This window comes from Mesitornis unicolor, unplaced genomic scaffold, assembly GCF_000695765.1.
Source record: "Mesitornis unicolor isolate BGI_N332 unplaced genomic scaffold, ASM69576v1 scaffold47913, whole genome shotgun sequence".
NCBI classification, from domain to species: domain Eukaryota; kingdom Metazoa; phylum Chordata; class Aves; order Mesitornithiformes; family Mesitornithidae; genus Mesitornis; species Mesitornis unicolor.
The window spans coordinates 1-20727 of record NW_010177593.1 but is presented as its reverse complement, the minus strand read 5'-3'; the positions used below and the strand labels follow the sequence as shown (position 1 = coordinate 20727).

The 20727-nt window shown below is 56.6% G+C and overlaps 3 protein-coding genes across 3 annotated transcripts in view; 1 reads left to right on the top strand and 2 right to left on the bottom strand.

The window, feature by feature from the left end:
• The window catches only part of UMOD (uromodulin), a gene marked incomplete at its 5' end in the record, with an annotated part of 4845 nt that extends 3249 nt beyond the window's left edge, over positions 1-1596 (top strand). The window contains 4 exon segments of the mRNA XM_010182140.1: positions 1-83; positions 422-581; positions 1022-1166; positions 1496-1596. The exon segment at positions 1-83 is cut by the window's left edge and continues 21 nt beyond it. Of these exon segments, the coding sequence (XP_010180442.1) occupies positions 1-83; positions 422-581; positions 1022-1166; positions 1496-1596 (489 nt within the window).
• A 1733-nt stretch (positions 1597-3329) lies between these two features.
• GPR97 (G protein-coupled receptor 97) lies at positions 3330-9537 on the bottom strand. Its single transcript, XM_010182139.1, is given in 13 exon segments — positions 3330-3445; positions 3871-4157; positions 4602-4695; positions 5197-5480; positions 5632-5744; positions 6237-6337; positions 6418-6457; positions 6541-6663; positions 6751-6891; positions 7454-7890; positions 7893-7934; positions 8113-8248; positions 9364-9537. Coding segments are annotated over 13 exon segments (2088 nt in total).
• A 49-nt stretch (positions 9538-9586) lies between these two features.
• On the bottom strand, positions 9587-15904 carry GPR56 (G protein-coupled receptor 56). Its single transcript, XM_010182137.1, has 13 exons — positions 15865-15904; positions 14920-15345; positions 14360-14483; positions 14136-14283; positions 13923-14051; positions 13561-13677; positions 12968-13013; positions 12504-12604; positions 12304-12419; positions 11449-11720; positions 10714-10825; positions 10183-10451; positions 9587-9708 (listed from the first exon to the last, which is right to left on the bottom strand). The coding sequence occupies exons 1-13, from the start codon at positions 15902-15904 to the stop codon at positions 9587-9589; spliced, it is 2022 nt and encodes a 673-aa protein (XP_010180439.1).
• Positions 15905-20727: the final 4823 nt, after the last annotated feature.

The window sequence follows — 20727 nt, the reverse complement described above, 5'->3', positions numbered from 1 at the left end:
TTCATGCTGAGCGTTGAGGACTGCTGGGCCACACCAAGCGCTGATCCCTACCAGGATGAGCAGCATGAGCTCATTCAGAAGGGGTGAGTAGAGTGCCCCTGGCACATCTGGTCTCCTTGCACCATGAGCTCAGACACGTCTCTTAGCTGGGTGCTAAGGGCAAGTTGCTGTGAGGGAAATGGCACCATTATTGCTCATGGGCAGAACCTATGGTGGACATCATCACTGAATAGGTGGACCAGCCCCACAGATGACCCCCTAACTGCCCCTCCTCTCTGAGCTGGGCAAAACACAGAGTGCCAAGGGAAGGCATCCCCACCAGCCCGCTTAGGGGCTGCACCTGGTCCCTGTGTGCTCTGGTGTCCCAGGCTGGGATGCTCCTCCTTGTTTGCCACCTGCTGACTCAGCCATCGTGTCCCAGGTGTCCCCACGACGAGACAGTGATGTACCTGAACACCATTGGAGAGGGCCCTACTGCCAAATTCAGCTTCCAGATGTTTCAGTTTGTTGGTTATCCTGAGGTGTTCCTGCACTGCCGTGTCCGGCTCTGTCTTCCTGACAGCCCAGAGCCCTGTGCCAAGGTGAGCTCTCCCAGTGGTCTGCACCATGCCCTGGCCAAGCAGGGAGGGCTCCCTCCCCTTGGCCTGCTGTTTTGAGAAGGGTCTCTGCTCTGCTTTTGGGTGCCTCAGCACAATAAAAACCCCCTAGCAGCAGCAGCAGCTCACCCCAGCACCCTGAACTAAAGGTATAAGGGCTTAAACCACCAGAAATCTCCTTTCCCTCTCCCCTCTGTCTGTTGGGTATTTGCAGGAGGAGGTGTTTATGGTAGGACCTGGGGAGGAGCAGGTTAAGGTCCTTCAGGAACCAGCTCCTCTTGTGCTCTGGGGTCTTGACTGCTCCCAGGCTGCAGCTCAAGCTGTGCCTCTGCCAGGAGGGGACCACTAGGACAGCTCTTGCCCCCCAGATCAGGCTTCTGCCCTGCCTGCTGGTCCCATCACCCTTCCCTTGGCTTTCTTGGCAGCAATGCCCCAGGCGCTGGAGGAGCAAGCGGGCACTGGCAGATGACTACAACAAGATTGTCTCCTATGGGCCCATCCATCTGCTGGCTGCTCCTTCCTTGGGAGCAGAGACCCACCATTCCAGGACTGACCAACAGGACCTGGGGGGTACGTATGTCCTTCTGGGGACAGAAGGAGCAGCCCTTAGACCCTTGCAACTGTCTAGGCAAAGACAGATTATTAAAAAAGGCTGCCAAAATCACTGCCCTGCACAGAAACGTGGAGTCTTTCAGGTGTCATGGCCACGCAGGGCATGCTCCAGAAGCCACACCAGCACAGAGAGATTGTCTCTGCGTGAGCCAACCCCCAGCTCCGGCAGATCTTACCCTTCACAGATGACCTCCCCTGGTCCTGCCCCCAGTCAGGAGATGCCATGTCAGGGCTAAGCACCAGGTCAGGGGACCCAGATGTGTAACTAACCTTTCTCCTCTTAGCAGGACTCAACCCCTGGCTCCCTGGAGCCCTCATCCTGCTGTGTGCACTGGGCATGCTCACTGGGACAGCTGCGGCCATCGGCACCAGGCGGCAGACAGCGTAGAAAGTGGCTGTTTCCAAATAAATGTGGTAGTAGCAGAGAGCCTTTGCCTGTGTCTTTACAGAGGGTTTTTTTGGGGGGAAGGAGGCAATGATCAGATGCAAACAGTGCTCGAAAGATCATAGAATCATACAATGGTTTGGGTTGGAAGGGACCTTAAAGCTGCTTCAGTCCCACCCCCTGCCATAGGCAGGGAAACCTCCCACCAGCCCAGGCTGCTCAAAGCCCCATTCAACCTGGCCATGAACACTTCCAGAGGTGGGGCATCCACAACTTCCCTGGGCAACCCGTGCCAGGGCGTCACCATCCTCGCAGTGAGGAATTTCTTCCTAATATCTAATCTAAATATACCCATCTACTTTGATGAGTCACATCAAAGCGTTTCTGTTCCCTGTAACATCCCTGGGACTTTCTCGTCCTCTCCTGGCCCACACTGTCTGTACTCGAAATGTGTACCCAGGAAAGGGGCACAAGAGCAGCTCTGGCATAAAAGCAGGTGAAGGCACGTTGCCTGGGCTCTGCAGGATCCAGCAGCCACATTCCTGCCTCTGGGCTTGGCCTGGAGATTGTGGAGAGGAGAGAGAGTAACTGGGATTTTTGCCCAGAGTCTTCCTTACCTGGGTGGGTGGTTGGGTTTGGCAGGGGTAGACCACACTGCACAGAGCAGGGGAATCGAGGCATTTCTGAAATGATCTCATCTGTAGAGAATGAATTTCCAGAAACCTGGAATGCAGGAGAGGGATGGGAGGTTCCTTCCTCCCACTTTCCTCTTCCCTGGAGAGTCGCCCAGGTACATGGGGAGATGGAGGTCCCCACACTGGGGACTTGCCCACCAAAGTTGGACTTTGCGTGGTCCTGTGTGACACAGATGCAGCATTAGCAAAGAAGGGGCTGCTCTGTGCATGTGTGTGTGTGTGTATACGCACCCATCCGTACAGTTTTGTTCTTTCATTCATGACAAATTGCCAGGAACATTTTTGCCCATCAATACATCCCTAATATAAAGCAAATAACAAACAATTTTGTAAGCATCAAAGCCTAAGCCCGTTGTGCTCGGATGGCCGGCAGATATTTAATACAGATAAGGAGAAGACAAGCGTTTTTCTGGGAGGTGGCTGAAGCATGGTGTCCTTGCAAAAATCGTTGCTGGCCCCAGAGGGTGCTTTGCAGGAGGGACATCCAACAGATTCCTGACAAAAATGCCCAGCTTTAATCCATTTGGAGAGGACAAATTGCAAGGAAGCTCTTTTTTTTTTTTTCCTTTTTTTTTTCCTTCTGATTCCCAGACCTAAACCTCCTGAGTCTGGGTTGAAGCAAGTCAATCCTCCAACAGCAGGAACATCCGCTGCCAGGCTGGTCCAGCAGTAAAGGCCATCCTCAGTGAAGAGGGGGATGGCTCCATCCTCACAGAAGGCAGGAGGTTTGTGGGCTCCCTCTTCACTCCCACAAGAGCCCCTGGGGTATGAGATCAGGGGCTCTTCAAGACCACGGGGGAGCTGCAGCCTGGAGGGATTTTGGCAGAGGGGACATCTTTGGACCTCCTTGGCCAAGACAGGCCACTTGGAATGAAAAGGATGAAGTCAAGAGCCCTGCTAAGGTGGATGATGCCCACTGAAGGGTAAACTGAGGCACAGTAAACTGAGCCCTCGTCCTCTGTGGGGAAGCTGCATCTGTCAGGATCGAAGCTGGCTGTCAGTGGGTGCACACGCAGGCAGGGAGGGAAGTCCGGTCAGCAGCTAGTCCTGCGAGACTGCGGTGGTTTTATCGTGTCTGATGATGTGGGAGATAGAGCCAGTGGACTCCTTCATCTTTGGGTAGTAGAGGACAACCAACCAGATGAATATGAAGATTCCTGCAGGGAAAGGAAGGCAGACACTCAGCAGCAGGAGAAGGTGGGAAGCATCCTGCTAGAATGCTGCTGGCACTTCTCTGCTGCTTCCAGTGGGTTCCCCAGCTGGCTCCTGCTCCTGCAGGAGGGTCTCCCCATGCTTCAGGTGAGCCATTTGGCAGGGCCATGCCGCTTTTCCTATGCTAAGGAATGGCTTCCTTCTAGGAAAACCACCCCTGGTGGAGTGGATGTGGTTGGGAGCCATGACCAGCTTCATGCTGGTGGCTAGGACCTGCTGCTTGACATGCTCTGCCAAAGGGAAGGGCATGAGAGTGCTGGGAAGGTGCTGGTGCCTTAGAACCCTTGGTCAACACACTGCCAGGCTGGCTCCTGCCTGCTCCATCTTTCCCACCCAAGCCCAGGGAGCCCAGCTCAGAGCCGGCCCTGACCTTGGAGAGAGTTCAGGATGGTGAAGAGGTAGAGCATGGTAGCAGAGGTGGTGCTGTGGGTGAGGAACGCCAGGGCCCAGGTGGCCCCCAGCAGGCAGAAGAGCCCCATTGCCACCAGGGTCACCTTCCAGGCCTTGTGGTCCACCTGGACTGCCCCTGTGCCCCGGAGGCAGCAGGTCTTCTGGGTCACCACCCCAAAGACAGCCATGTTGAAGAGGAAGATGAGGCCGAAGTAGCCGCAGTTGGTGATGTAGTGAACCAGGAGATGTTTGGAAGTGATCCAGCACCTGAAAAGACAAAACCGCAGTGCCTCCAGTGGTTCTGCTAGACCCAGCAGCAGCCATGGAGGCCTCTCCAGGGGGATGTGTTTGGGGACACAGGGACACCCTTGTGCTGGTGAGGTTTTCCAAGCCCAGGGTGAAGGGTGAGGGCAGTGGTGCGGATCCACTGCCCTCGTGTTGCTCAGGTGGGACAGAGCCTGAGAAAGCTCCAGGTGGGCCTTGGATGTCCCTCCGTGACCTGGCGGCCTGCGAGCATGACCAAGGAGGCTCGAGACGAGAGGTGGTGGTGGTTACCACGACTGTAGCTGCCGTCTTGTAATCACAATTAGGGAAGCGGAAGCATGGTGTAAAGCTGAGCAGGATGGACACAACCCCCACCCCCCAGGAGGACCGGGTTACTGCTCCCATGCCAAAGGGCCACCTCAGCCCTGTGGGCAGTGGCGCACGCACAGGTGGGCTATGACCTGGTGGTCTGCAGTCTGGATTTGGTATTTTCCGTAGCTGTCGATGATTCCTGCCACCCCCACCACAAGAACAGGAAAGCCTGGAAGAACAAGGGAGACACGTGGAGGAGGCCAGAAAGACAAGTGGTGAGCAAGGTGGTCAGCTTGGGGTCTCTGCGTGTCCCTGGATTTGCTGACCTCAGGGAAGATGGGGCTTAGGGTCCTGCTGAGGTTGCACAAGTGCTGGAGGCACAACAGGGACATGATGTGGATGGTTAGGTGTTCCCTAACCTCTCTGTGGGATCATCTGCTCCAGTGCACCCCAAGGTGTCCATGGAGAGCTGACAATCGGGGAACAAAAACCTTCAAGGACGTCACCTGCTCAATGAGCAGGAGGCTGGTCACCAGGAAGGTGGAGGGTGCCTGTGGATGCTGCCCTGAATTGGGTGCACCAAGCCCATATAAGACACATTTGGAAGAGCTGCAGGCAGGACAGGGGCTTGCTCACTCTCTGTCCCTCCCTGCACCACCCTATTCCCTCTCTGGTTGTAACCCACTGCCCCCTCTGCCCCCTGGCTCTTGCCCAGACTGGTGGTGCTCACCCCAGCCAACCAGGCACAGCTTCGCCAGGTAGTGGCGGATGTAGGTGCCGAGGACTTTGACGAAGAGGAGGTAGAGGTGACAGCCCTCCAGCGCCATCCAGGTGAAGCAGCAGAGCAGGCAGTAGTGGGTGAACCCCCCCAGCACCTTGCAGGTCCCCAGCTGTGTCCTGCTGGAGAGGCTGCTGCTGAGCAGGAAGGCCAGGTTGAGGAGGAACAGGCTGCCCACCAGGTTCATGTGCAGTCCCAGGTTGATGCGGAGGGTCTCCTCGGACCTGAACCTGCACCTGGGTGTCCCCAGAGGGAGCAGAAAAGGGGGAGTGTCACAGCTGAGCTGGGCCCCATGCTGAATCATAGCAAGTTCATACAGAGGCATCAGAGTTGCCCCACATGTCTCCCGGCCCCATGAGTCCCCAGGGAGCTGCTGCTACATCCTACCTTACGATGATGCAGAAGGTGATGGTGAAGATGGAGAAAGCCATGGCTACACCGCAGCCAGCGGTGGCAACAGCCATCAAGGCTTGTGCTGTGGACTTTTCCAGAGCTGGGTTCTGCCAAACATGGGCATGTTGGGTTAGATAGGCCCTGGACCAACCCAGAAAACCCGATTGCAGTGACCAAAGGCTGATAACCCCAGTGGGCTGCTGCAAGGACCCCACACAAGCCCCTGATCTGTCCCCCCAGAGGGTCTTTGGGGCGAACGGGGCAGTGGTGGCTCAGAGGAGATGCTCCCTGGGGTGGGGTGTTGAGTGAAGGCTATGGTGGACCACCATGAGCACCTACCAGGAGCCTCCATCAGGTGATGGAACCCCAAACCTCCAGAGCTTGCACTAGGCTGAGGGCCATTTCCACCTTGTACCCACTCTGCTGAGCTGCTGCTGCCCTCCTGAGCTGGGCTCGGGCTTGATTTTGGGACCTGGGCTTTCCCAGGAGCAGCAATAACTGTTCTTGGACAGCTACTCATGACACACAAGGGGCCACCAAGGTGGGGAGGACAGCACAGCCAGGATACGAGCAGGGGCTGCGGGGAGTGGAATTGTCACCAGGAGGAGGGTGAAGAAGGTGAGATGGTCGCAGGAGCACACTGTCCCCTGGTCCCCAGGCTGCGTGACACATCCGCTGCTGCTCCAGCCTCCTGCCTGCCCTGCAACAGGCACAGGGTGACAAATGTGAACATCAGGCACTGCACCCATGCCCAGCCCCTGACACTGCTGAGGACCATACCTTTTCTGAGATCCCAGAAGACACATTGAGGAGTGACGCTCTGCAAGGAGGGAGAGTGGCATCAGATAATGCCGTGGTGAGGGGCACCAGGGGAGAGATGGAGGGAGAGCACAGCTGGCTTACGGGGGGCAGCTGCCCATGAGTGAAGGTGAGCTGCACGGGGTCCCGCAGCCCGGAGATGCTTGTCTCTCCCACCGTGATGCCCACCACGGTGTCGTTCAGGACCTGCCCCGCCTGGTTGACCTCCTGCGTGGTGACACCACCGTTGGAGCTGAGCCAGCAAGTAGTGAGAGCTGAGTGGCCGGAGGGGACGCCAGCAATGCCAGCTCATACCTTGAACATGCCAAGCTTCTGGATATTGAGGACCGTCACCACCACCCGTGCTGTCCAGCTGCTCAGGGATCGGAATATCTCCCTGGGGAGCTGGATTTTGCCCACCTTTCCCTTCTCTGTCAGGTTCAGCAACCTAGGGCCCTGCGGTGGAGAACAGCAGTGGGGGAGTTGCTTGCTAGCAGTGTCACCTCACTGCTCAGGACCCACCAACCTTGCTCTTGGGACAAATTCAGCCCTTCCTGGCTGGATTTTGCTCAGCAACATCAGCAGGAGCCCCGAGGGCAGAAGGGGAAAACCTCATCCCCAGCATCCAGCAGCGAAGGGACAGAGCTGGGGGCAGACCCCAAGAGAACCCCAACCCACCATCACCCCATGGGACATGGTCCTCTGGGACATCCAAAGAGTAGGAGAGCCTGGGGATGGGCAGGAGGTGCAAGGTCCCACACATTCCTCCTTCTCTTCCTCCTCTTCCTCTCCCTCACCCTGACTACCTCCTAGCTACTTGTGGGGGTGGCTTTTCCCTCCCGAGCACCATTTCACATCACTCCTGGCCAGGGGATGCTAAAGCTGACGTGGGTCCATGATGCAACTGTGGAGCAGGGTGGAGGAGAGCATGCTATGGCACGCCAAGCCCCAGGGCAGGGGCCAAGGGGTGTTTGGTAGGCACGGGGACTTCTAAGCAAAGGAGGGGGGCACATCTCACCTCAGCAGGGGAAAAGGTGATGAGGACATCATGGGTGACAGCCCTGGTGACATTCAGGAGCAGCACCTTCAGCCCTGCCAGCCTGCTGCACAGTGCCGACCTTGCCGACTGCAGCAGCCTGTGGGACAGGGGGGCTGTGGGATATAGGGGGACATGAAGGGCTGAGCCCTCAAACCTCACCACGGCCACCCCTGCCCACTACCTAAGCCAGCGCTCCCGCAGGCAGGTGCAAGTGAGGCTGCTGGAGTGCCACAGCTCCGGGCAGCGCCGGAGCAAGTTGGGGCTGGAGATCCCATCATCTCGCTCCTCCGACTCCACCGTCATGTTGCAGCACCGGTGGTGCCTGTCACCCCGCTTCAGGGCTGGGGAGGAGGGGAGCAGGGTGGCCGTTGGGTGCCATGGCACTGGGCAGGCACAGGGGGTGAGGGCAGGGGTATGGGGCACCACTCACCGGCACAGCTCTCCTGACCCTTAGCAGTGTCTGGAAGAAGAGCACATGGGGAAATGGATGGAGACCCCAGAATCTAGGGTCAGCTTGGCCACATTTCAAAGTCAAACCCCACCATGGTCTTTGGGTCAACACTTTCCCATGGGAAAAACTACCCTCCCCCCCAGCCCATGCACCCCTCACTGCCTGTGTCCCCTCACTCACCACTCACCAGGTAGCACAAGGAGCAGCAGGACGGTGACCAGGATCAGGTTCATGGTGCTTTGTGGGGTCTCCTGGCCACCCCAGCTGTCCCACGGTGCTCTGCTCCCCTGGCCCTGATGGCTCTGCTTATCCCCAGGCTCCACCTGGGGCTTTGCGGCCGCTCCTGAGGCAACGGCTGTGTCCTCATTTCCCTTCTGCGAACCTCATGCGCCTTCCTGTGCGTTGGCAAGTGGCCTGCCCCAGCTCACAGCAACACGATAACCATCAGAGCCACATCGTTTCCCCTCGGCCACTTCCCCCCACTGACAGGGGACTTTTTATTCCCCCTTCTTTTCCCCATCCTGCCAAATCCTTGGTCAGTGGCCCCCACCAGCCCAGAGACGGGTTGGAGCACCCCTCTCCCAAACCAGGCATCACCACGAGCCACCAGGAATGAAACATCTCTCTTCCCGGAAAGGTCCCCTTACCCCAGCCGGGAGCTTCGAGGTGGTTGGAGGGGGATAAGGCTCAAGCAGAGCATCATCCAGAACTGGTGGGATGGGAGACACGGTGCTGTGCTTGCACTCAGCACAGCCAGGAGAGCCACACTCTGCTTGGCCCCACAGCCACAAGGGAGCCAATTCCCAATCTGCACTGTCTTCCTCTTCTGATTCCCAGTCTCCCCTGGTCCCTCTCTCCTTGCTGGGTGTTGATGTTCCCCAGAGGCTGCAGCAGCTCCTCGAGCCATGGCATCTCCCTCCATTACCCCAGCCCCTATGGCACTGGGCTGCCAGTGCTCTGCTGGGCACACCATTACAGGTTCCAGCTCAGCAGGATCCTATGGGGTGAAGCACCAGGTCCTGCCCCTGGGCTGTGACAACCCCAGTGGAGGGATGGATCTCACTGGAGAGCCCACCAACGCACCCAGCAGAGAGACCTCAGAAAGCCATGCTCCCAGCAGGAACAACTTTAATGGGCACAAGTCTGTTGTGCGGCTGCGCTCATTAAACTTCTACACTATCCAAAAATAGACATTCAACAAAATAACAAAAATAGATTATTTCAGCTGCTAGAGGGTAGCGTGGGGGCAGAGTTATTCTGTCTTCACTGGGGAAGGACCCTCTCGGTGGCCACCAGCAAAGGCTGAAGATGGGGCCTTTCCCACCCATCATCCCTGGCCTCAGGGCATGAGAGGCATCAGGGACCCCACCTCTGCCCCTTCCACTTTCTGCAGTCCTCGCTGCCCAGTTGAGCATCCCCCCTCCTGCCCTAAGGATACCAAGCCCAGGGATGCGCTGCTGCCCAGCAGGACGCAGTGAGGTGGGAAAATTGGGGAGGGGGCTGACAAGAGGCAAGGGGCTCGGGGCGGCTGGCTCTGCTGTGGGTCTCTGGGCTCCTGGCAGCCCCACAAGGCGGGTGCAGTAGCAAAGCGGACGGCGTTGATCCTTCCCATAGCCGTCCTCTGCGCGGGGAACCCCAGCATGGTGCAGCCATTGCAGGGCTCAGCTGAAGTGGCTCTGGCTGCTGTTGGGCTGCAGCTTGACGCTGTCAGAGCTGCTCTGCGAGTCAGGGGTCTTTCTCGCCTGCAGCACCATGGTCCAGTACCAGAGGAAGATGAGGAAACCTGGGACAGGAGGGAGGAGTCATAGAATCATGTAGGTTGTAAAAGACCTTTAAGATCATCAAGTCTAACCATTGACCTAACACTTCCAAGCCCATCACTAAACCATGTCCCTAAGCACCACATCTAAACATCTTCTAAATACTTCCCAGGGATGGTGACTCCACGACCTCCCTAGGCAGCCTGTTCCAGTGCTTGACAACCCTTTCAGTAATGATTTTTTTTCTCATCTCCAATTTAAACCTCTCTTTGCATAAACTGATGCTGTTTCGTCTCTTCTCCCAGGTAACAAGCGACAGGATGAGATCAACACCCAAAGGGAAGAAAGGGTGGGCGAACCCCTCTAAGGACCAACAGCAATTGAGAGCAAGCCAGCCAGCCTGCCAGTGACAGCTTCTCTTGTACCTCTTCACCACCCCGCTAACCCCCCATGAAAGGCCTGGTCCCCTTCAGAGGAGCCCAGTGTCCCAAGCTCACCTTGGAGGGAGTTGATTATGGTGAAGATGTAGAGGGAGATCAGGCGGAAGACGCCAGAGGTGAAGGAGAAGAAGACCAGTGCCCAGGGGATGCCCAACAGGACACTCAGCCCAAAGAGGGCCAGGACGTGCTTGAGCTTGTGGCCTTTCTTGTTCTGCCGGAGGATCTCGCGAACCATGGCCCCCAGCATGACCGAATTAAAGAGGAACACCAGGCTGAAGAACCCCAGGTTCACGACGTTATGGATCAGAGGGCTTGTGATCCAGCATCTGGAGGGAGGAGAAAGGGCAGAGGGTTATGCTTGTGTTGTCCCATAGGGACGTGAGTTGGAGGGGTTGGAGGAAGCACAAAGGTGTGGTGCAAACCCAGTGTCCAGCTTAAACAGGTATGGGGGAACCCCCGCCACCACCCTGCACAACACCCCATAAAAGGCCCAGTTGGGCTAAGGAAAGCCTGTAGGACATGGCAGAGGTTTAGCCAGTTGACTTTATCCAAGATCAGGAACCAGGCAACCCATTTCCCATGACTTACATGGTTGCGTTGGTGGACTTGCCACCAATGGATTCATAGACGGGAATGGAGAAGGGGCCATAGTTCGTCCAGCTAGCCAGGAAGATAATCGTCACGCAGAAGAAAGGAAGCCCTGGGTGGCAAGAACAGAGTGTAGCGGTCACCCTAGTCCTCAGCCCTCAGTCCTTCTGGAGGATTTTGTTGCACCTTTCTCCCCATATTGAGTACACACAAACGTCCCCCATTCCAAGGGGGAACCAAAGATGGAGCATACAACAAGGATGCCCGGCATAAGCCCTGTCCCAGAAGTGAACTGTGCTGCACCGACCCCAGCTGAGGGTCTCCAAGGATCATGGAATTTTAGGCCACAACAGATCATGAGATCTTCCTACCATGGTCTCCTGTCCAAAGCACAGCAGAGATGCATGGGTGCTTCCTGCATCAAGCCCATCTCTCTGGGCTGTCCTGGACATTTCTTTCAGAAAGAGAGGATCCTACTGATATTTAAAGATCACCAAACAGTGGCTCTCACTTGCCTCCCTTGCTGGGTGACCCACCCCTGCTCTAGCACCAGCTTCTAATCTCAACCACCAAATTTCCTTCTCCACTGAGACTCTTGACAGAGATGCCTCTGCTCTCAGACATCTGCTCCCCCACAGCCATGTCTTCATCCCCATCAGGTACCATAGATGCTGGGAAAGACCTCCACCCCCACTGCCCATGCCCTCAGGGTATCTCTGCCTCCCCCATGCTCACCCCAGCCCACCAGGCAGAGCTTGAGGAGGAAGTGGTCATGGTAGGCGTTGAAGACTTCGATCACGAGCCGGTAGAGGTTGTAGCCCTCAATGCCCATCCAGGTGAGGCAGCTCAGGAGGGAGAAGTGCAGGAAGAAGCCTCCAGCTCTGCAAACTGCCTCGCTGCTGGAAGCCAAGTGCTCAGAGAGGAGGAAGGTGACGTCCAGAAGGAAGATGGCAACCAGCAGGTTCATGTGGATGTGCATGCTCGTGATCTGGTCTCGCTGCTTGCTTCTGGAGAAGCGAGGAGGGGGGAGACTTCAATACCATGCCTGGCCAGCATCCTTGGAGACCCACAACACCCCACAGAGCCTCATGGGGCAATTCGCCCCTGCCAGAAGAGCCAGGACACCCTCTCGTGGTGAGAGAGCCTAACCCCACAGGTGGGACCACCCTTTACATCTGCAAATTCAGGTCCCTGCAGCTGACTCTGCATTTCAGGTCTAGGCCATGGGAGGTGAGGAGCGACATCATTTCAGCTCTGAATGATTCACACAGAATGAGTGACATGACTCAGGAGAAGACACTCATGTTTTCCACCAGGCCCTTGAAAAGGCCTTTGCAGGTTTCTGCTTGTCAGATCCATAACAACCACCAAGATGATTTTCTAAAACCATTGAAAACAGACAGTGTTTTTGAGCTCCCTGCAGGAGACCTGACCAAGGGGGTGGTTTCTGGAGAGGAGAACTCTACCGTCTTCAAGCATGGCTCTTTTATTGTGCTTCTAGCCAGGCCACCAACTGCATTTGGAGATCTTGTGCTCATTCAGGTATAGTGGCAATGGACAGGATGCAGACAGGGACCTGTCAGACCATACCTGAAGTAGAGGAAGACAATGGTGGAAACTGATGCCAAAGCTGAGATCAGGCAGCCAATGTAGGTTATGATGCTCAGGTAATCCCTGTGTACATAGGTGATTTCCGGGGAGGATACCTGAGGAGAAGGATGAAGGAGAGATGGTGAGGGAGAGCAGCTGGTGGGGAATGATGTAGAGAGCTGTGGGAAGGCACTACCCACCATCAGCACAGCGAAGTAGGTGAGGTGGTTGCATCTGCAGTCCGTCTGGCTGCCTCCCGTCACCGTCGTACAACCATAGCTGTCCCAGCTCCCAGAGCTGGCTGCGCAAGAGAAAGGGAGAGCGTCTGGTGAGCAGCAGGAACAACTGCTGTGGGTTTGTGGATTTTCAGGGCAAGGTGTTCATGGTGAGGCAGGGACAAAAGTGGAGGTCCCAGCTTGTCCCATGCCAAGCACACACACTCAAATAGCACCCTCAGCACCAGGACCCATCCCTAGGGAGGGAGAAAGCTCTTAGGTCAGTTATGGAGGGGAAACCCCAAATCAGCCCCATGGGAAAGGTTTATGGCACTGGAGCAAGGAAGGGAGGTGCAAAGCAACTTTTGTCCCCACCCGCAGGTCTGTGGTACCCTGCAAAAGGAGCAAAGGCAGCACCTGGCTTCACAGCCAACTGTGGGAGCACTCACCGGTGGTGTCCTCCTGCCAGAAGACGCAGACTGGGGTCACGTTCCTCTGCAAAGACAAAACCACGGGCCCCGGTCAGGATGCAGCTGTGGGTTTGTTGCCCAGCCAGCACATTTGATAGGGGAGAACATGGGGCAGGAGGCAAGACCCTCTCAGGAGATAAAACCATCCCTTATCATGGGAGTGGGCTTCAGGCAGAGACTGTTGGCAGTTTGCAGAGCAGATACCTCCTCCCAGGTTCCCTTTTCCAAACAAGGGGTTCAGCTTTGAGCAGGTGCCTGGCAGGGCTATGAATGAGCCAAGGGGCTGTTAACTCAAAGCATCTCCCAGCCCTGGAGATGGCCCAGGAGGTGACACATCTGCAAAGCAGCATCTCCTGGACAGGAGTAGGCAGCACCACACAGTGAGCAGCCAGCACCACACAGTGAAGCCATCACTGTGATACAGCCGAGAAGATGTAGCAGACCCTGTAGAGGCAGGCCAAGGGCATGAACCTGCTGGACTGTGATCACCCTCTAAGCTGGCAGGGCCTGAGCCCTCCTTGCCCCTCCACTCCTGGTGGGATCAGGTTCAGTGAGGCCGTTTCCCCACTTACCGGCAGCTGGTCATGAAAGAAAGTGAGGACCACTAGGTCGGAGAGGTTGGCCACCACCATGTCTACCAGGGAGATGCCAACCACCTTGTCACCCAGGATGTGGCTGCCATTTTCATCCTGTGGGAGAAGAAGAGGAGGCAATGGCAGCATGGGAAGGGAGAGCTGCCAGATGTGAAGCAAGTGAGAGTCCCCAAGAAGGAGGTCCTACGCCTCTTTCCCCATCAAGCTTCTAGCTCATCTTTGAAGCATCTTCTCTGAGTGAGCACCAGCACCCTGGTCTGGGTGGCATCCCTGCTACCCTGTACCACCAGAGCCCCAGGGACAGCGGGAACACCCCTTCACGACACACACGTGGGCATTACCTGGAACATGGTCTGGCTGTTGATGTCCATAAGGAGCACCCTGTGCTCCACTACCTCTTCTTTCTCCTTTGCCACCACGAACAGGCTGCTCGGCAGGTCCACTGTGTACCCATGGACCTCTCCACCCTCCTGCAAGGAGAAACTCGTCAGGAGAGAGGGTGGGAGAGGATGCTGGTAGACCAAGACCACCAGGGCAGGCTGCCCAGGACCCACCTCTCTCTGGGAAGCAAAGGCCAGATGCTGAGGAGCCGGAGTGGTCTGGACCCTCAGGACAGTTGCATGCACAGTGGCCTTCCCAAAGGTCTGGTTCTGCCCTTCGAGCTCCACCTTGGCCAGCGTCTTCTCCAGCTCCCCGAGTTTGCTGTCGGGGAAGGAGTGCAGTGAGCGGGATGCAGTGAACACCGCAGCAGCGGGAACAGTGGGAGCCGGGAACTCACCGCCGGAGCACGCACTGCTCCGTGGCTCCCATGGCCGGCGCCGGGGACTGAGCAATGAGGTTGTCCAAGGTGCTGAGCTGCTCCTCCACATCTTGCTCCCAGATGGGCATGGTCTCTGGAGAGGCTGACGGGCACAGGAAAGGAAATGCCATGAGATGCACGGGCAGAGCCAGCTTCCCTGCACCCCAAAATAAGCGGGCACAGCTCTGGTGGGAGCAGAAAGCATAGGCTTCAAGGTGGTCCCAAGCCCAAGGAGCTGATAGAGACCTCAACCCAGAGGGTTTGTCCTGCTTCTCAGAGCTCTGCCCTCACTGAGGCCATCAGATTTCTCAGGATTTTAGGGGCAGAACTTTTGAAAACCTCCATCTTCATCTTTAGGGAGCCTGGGTACCATGGTCTGCCTCCTTCAAGCAAACCTATGTCCCCTGCCATCACCCTTCACTGTGTCTTCACACCGTCACACTATTCCATATACTGGGACACCACCAGTGCCCTGCTGATCACTAGAACAAGCTGGGGATGAAATGAACCCTTTATGTGATTAAAATAATTGTCTTTACCAGGGAAGAAGTATTCAGGTGCACTGTCAAGGGAGGTGTTCTTTCCGCCTTTTGAGATATAGGAGACATTGAAGATGGAGGTGCTGGTTCTTTCAGTTTTCTGGCTCTCCTTGTCCCGGGTGATGCTGCTGGATGGGTCCACCCCAAGGAGGAAGCTCTGCTTCCCATACACCAGGCTCAGGGTCCTGTTTGCCTTGAACCAGTAGACGCAGAAGCGGTACCTGCCCAAAGTGGGGGGCAAGCTGTACTTATAGTAAGAGTTTCTCCTGCTTGGCAAAAAGGGCCTTTTTATGATCAGCGCCTGGGCTGTGTTCTCGATGGAAATGGTGGCAGGGCCATGTTCATAGATGACAGAGCTGTTCTGGGTCTGGTTTCGGTCACCGCAGAAGCGGAAATCCTCTTCCCGGCGGCTGCTGGCTCCCACCCCTGCATTTCACAAGCACACAGAGATGCTGGTTCAGCTGCAGGGGTGGCCACCCCCGGCAAACACCGCACCCCTGTGGCAGCTGTTATGCGTGGCACGCCAGACTCTCTGCCACAGACACTCCAACCCCATCCTGGATGGGCTGCGTGATGGTGGCCACCTCCCCAATGTCCCCATGGCCATGCTGGTGGGATTTGCCAGGGCTCCTGGGGCAGCAGGACCTCCCATCTCTTGATGCCACCCTCTCCCAGGTGCCACCACCCATGTCAGCAGAGACGGAGGAGCTCTGTGTCCCCAGAAGGGACAGATGGAGACCATTTCTTTTCCCTGGAAAGGACCCACCCTGCCCTAGAGACCCCACTGGAGGCACATCAGCCCACGAGATGGTTTGCCTCTGTAGAAGCCATAGCTTGCAAACATCCCTCAGTGACCCTCAGCAAAATTTTTGGGGCTGCCAGTTACTTCCAGCAGCCCAAACCTGGCTCACCATCCCAAGGCAGGATGCGGTTGGGGCAGCCTACCTTGGAGGGGAGAGAGAAGGAGCAGGAGGAGGACCTTCATCCCAGCCAGTGCTCTGCTTCGGCTCAGCCTCTGAGGAGAAAGCAGGGCCTGGAGGGGTACAAAGGAAAGGGGCCATGTCAGTACTTGGCTATCACTCATACCATGGGATGGAGAGCAAAGGCTGTGCTAGTGGGACACCAGCCAGTGTCACAGCCAGGTCCCCAGTGCCTCTGCCACCAGGAGGAGCCAGGAGCACTGGGCTGGAAGGATGGGGGCGGCCAGTGGCCCAGTCCCCAGGCTCTCTACTTGGAGAGGGTGCCCCATCAACCCGGCACAGGCACCAACTGTCAACGATCCCACACAGCAGGGGTCCCCTCTTCCGCTCCCTGCTTCACATCTCGGTTTGGGCCTTGGCTTCTTATCGCAAGCGATAGGAACAGAAGGAAACAACAGTTTCCTAATTTGCCAGCCAGAAATTTCACCAGAAAGTAATTTTTAGTTATTTTCTCAGGTGCTTTCAGTTTCTGCAGATTAGCTGAGGAGCTGGGCGCATTGCAAACCACTCTGTCATTTCAGCCTGGCTCACCCCAGTGATGCCAACACAGCAACCGCGGCTGCCAAAACCCCTTCTGCCCTTTGCATCCAGCCGGGACATGTCCTCCACATCCCCTTTCCCCATCCCTTCATCCTGCACTCTGCTCCACTATTCTTTTCTTTGTCTTTATACACAGCCAGGGCTCCTGGGACCTGCACCCAGGTCAGCGCTGAGCACCCCAGGGTGCTACTGCAACCCTGCGCTCCGCCTGGCCACAGCCTTCGCACCCACAGCTTTCCCATCGCATTTTTCGCCCTACACATGCCACAAACTGCACCTCTGGTGCTGCTACAATGTGCTGAGCTTCGCCTCCTCCTCACCCTGCTGTCACCACAGCGATGGGCTGAGGCTGGTGGGACCCCTCCTGCCAGGTCCAGCAAACAGTGAGAGCCCCTCCCAGGGTGGGACAGGGTCAAGGGGGGCTGCCAGACCAGCTGGCACAGCCGAACATTTGCCGATGTCCAAAGCCCCTTTGCCATCACTGCATCTCTCTCCCGTGCCACTCCCAAAGCATTCTTCTCAAAACCCACCGAGGGGCCTAATCCTGTTTAATTTACTGCAAGCGGGTGCCACAGCACCCACCAGCTCAACCTGCAAAGGTTCATGAGCTCTCCCAGGCACCCAAGGCTCATCAGATGGGAAGGCTGGGGGAAAAGCACTTGCTGGAAAACTCCATGTCCCTGTTAAGTTTCTCCCACCAGCACGGATCCAGGGCACAACCCGCGCCAGCACGTGACTGCGGGCACAGCCTGCTCACCGTCCCTCCCTGTCTGCTTCTTACAGCAGCTTATCACTGGAAAACAGGGGCTTCGGGTTGTTAATTAACCTGCTGCCATGGGTATAATTAAGCACAGCACTAACGAGGTTCACCAGCATGGGGTGGGAGGGTACGGCGCAGGCATGACTTGGCAGCAGTGGTTGGATGTGGATGGGGATGGCATCTCAGTGCTTTGCTTCACACTTGGGAATCACATTCATGTATCTGAAAAGCACAGATTCAGGGTGGGAAAATGCCAGTGGCGATGGGAAACACCTGGATCACTCAAAAGCAATAGAGTGGCATGTGAATGTCAACCATGGTGTGATGGCACAGAGCCGGTGTGCTGGGAAGGCATCCCTTCCGGATGGGGAATGCTGAATCCCAACAAGGCATCTGTAGGATCTTACTGGAGCAGTCAGAGGACAGGATCAGCCCCTTTCAGCCGTTACTCAACCGGGACCAGAAATCCCTGTGGGGATGTGGGTGGGGGAGCTGGTATTTCCCCTCCAAGCCCTATATGGTCCCGCTCGCCTCGACGCCGATCACTGCTTCCTGAGCCGAACAATAGCAAGAGAAAATCCCCCGAAAATGGTTTCACAGTGGGGAAAATAGAGTTCCCATCCATGCTGGTGATAAGCAGCACTGAAAGGAGCCAGATGAGCCAAATTCACACCAGGTCTGGATCCTGCTCCATCACCGTCCCATCCCTGGGTGGCAGCGATGCCACACATCCCCACCGCCATGAGGGCATCTCCCCAGTGTCACCCATCTTCAGAAGCCCCACACTGTCATGTTGACCAAGCAGAGACCCACTCTGGCACCAACCCTACTTCCACTCCATCATTCCCACGGCAGGATGTCTTCACCCACTGCCCCAGAATGAGCCTGGGGGCTGAGCTGCTCCAAGTACAATAACACATAGAAAAACTCCTGTTTCAGCCCCAAAATCAGACAAATGATGTAGAAAGAGGTGGTGGGGACACCGCTGGGGCTACCCAGTCTGGAGCAGGCTCCCTTGCCACCAGCACGGAGGGAGGCTTAGCCCTGGGCATCACATTGTGTCCTTCCATCGCATTAAGAGAATACACTGGTGTCAGGAAGAAAAGCCAAAGAATAATATTGTGGCCTCTAAACCTGGAGGCAAATGGGAAAAAAAAAACTAATAACACACCAAAAAAAGCAGCCCAATGTTTACTACCACCTTAGTGCTCTCTGGGTGACTTGCCAGCAGGTATTTAAGCTTCTGGAGGTGGCACGCAGCTTTTGGATGTGACGTTCTTCCCGAGAAGGGAAGATGCTCTGATGTCTCAAACAAACACCGGAAGCAGGGAGATCCAGGGGCTTTTATCTGTTTTCCTTCCAGGTCCGTTAGGAAAATATGCTGACACTCTGTTCCTCAAAATGCTAACAAGCCTGCAGTTCAACACCTATTACCCAGGCAAGGATTCGGGAACCGGATGGGGAAACTGAGGCACAGAGCTGCAAGCCAGGACGGGCTCCCCAAGATGCAAAACAGCTCTGCACAACCGGCTCCCATTGTAGGGACCACAGATGATGTGCTGTGGGGCTGGAGCTGGCCAAGGAGGTGGGGACCCTGGCGGGGACCCCCCCGCAAAGAGGATGCCCCAGTGTCAGTCACTCGGGTGCTTCACAAAGTGTCCTTGTGCTTGGCCAGCGGCCCGTGTCCACCCGTTATTCACAGCATCGGCATGTGAGCCTTTCCCGTCACCGGTGGGCAGCAGGGTCTGACCCAGCACGTTTGTTAATGCCTGAGGAGCTGAGCGGCAGCTGCACCGCGCCAGCCTCCCGACTGTGCCAAGCCTGTGACGCAGGATCAGCGCTTTCTGGACCCCGGGGTCGTACACAACACCCAGCACCCCTGAACTGAGTTTTGCCGACAAGCAAAACAAAAGACAAAACCAGACCTGATAAAGATTCCCATGGGAGCGGCACAGCCCCCGGCCAGATCCGTCCTTTGCCAGCCGCTGGGAACCATCCCTTCCCGAGCGCGTGCGGGGAGAGCAGAGGGGAGGCTGGCACAGGCAGTCCACCAGCGTCTGAGGCTCTCAAGACGGAGGTTGTGCTTAAAGCTGGCTCATAGCATTCAAAATTTTTTAAAAAAATCTATTTTCTAAAAAACACCACAGACAGAAATATCACAGCGAAGTAAATCGGAGCTTCCTCCAGTGCCTGGGCAACGCGGCACCTGGCTTGGTGGCATGCAAAGGCTGCGGCTTCAGCAGAGGCCACAACTGGTCTGTGAAGGACTAGGTACACCTGTCAAATTGGGGCATGGCTGTGAAATGGAAACAAATGCAGGTTGTCCTCCCCCTGGCACCCCACGCCACATCACCAGCCTCAGTGGGTACAGACAGACATCCCTACAATGCACTCCCATCACTCAACCTTCTTTGGAAGAAATCCCTTGGCCTCCTCCTGCGGCTCAGCTTCTACCTTATCTCCACCCAAACCACCCCTCTGGGGTTTTAAATGGCTTCCAAAACACCCCATCCTCTCCCAGGTCTCGTCCCCTCCACATGAGTAAGGTTCCCATCTCCTGCCTGCACCACGGGTGCTGGGGAAGGGAACTACATGGCAGCCCAGGATCACCCCAAATCAGGCTCCCAGGTATTTGGCACAGGAAGGGACCAACCTGGAGCTCAGTGAGGGTGAACTGGGTCCCAGCGGGCTTTTCTGGCTGCAGAAAAGCCAAGCACAGCCGGGGCAAAGGCTGTGGCACCCAAGGAGGCCACGGGTCCCCCTCAGATCCTTGCCAAACCCCAGCTGTCAGCAAGCTGGTGGGAAAGGAGTCGGCGGGTGGGAGCCCTCCCAAAAAACAGGCGCTCACAGGCTGCTGCCCAGCTGGTACGGTGCTGTCATGCCAGGAGCCACCCAGTGCCCTGCCTGCCAACCCCACAGCACCGCGTCCCTCCAACACCCACGGGTGCCACTGCAAGATGCGGGGACACCCAGCCCCTGGGGTCCCTGTCCCAGCAGCATCCAGTTGCTTGCAAACCTGTTGCTCTGTGAATAGCAGCCCCCGGGTGGTGGGATTAGGACCTGGACTGCAACCAAGTATGCTGCATTTTTAGGACCCTGATTAATTGACGTGGGAGCCGCAAACGCAGCAAGAGGCACAGCAAAACCCACTGTGGCTGCGGGCCTGGGCTTAAAGGATTTGTGTGACCCCCCCACATCTCCAAAACACTCCTGGCTCCCTGCTGGCAGTGGATCTTGGAGGGGGGTCACTGCAGCCCTCAGACCGTGAAACGAGCTTGGCTGCCTTCCCGCCTCAACAGCCCCGCTGCCAGGAGGTTATTCCAGGAGACTTCATTTCAATTCTCCAGCTGGCCTCACTGGGTTTTGCTGGTCCCCACTGGAGGGGCAGTTCAGGCAGGGAGCACCCCGAGCATCCCGCACCCCGCAGCGGCATGCTAGGACCCGTAGGAGCGAGTTGAGATGTTACAGGAGGAATTCCCTCCAACAGGCATTTTTAGGGGAAGGAGATCACCCTGTCGAGACACGCCG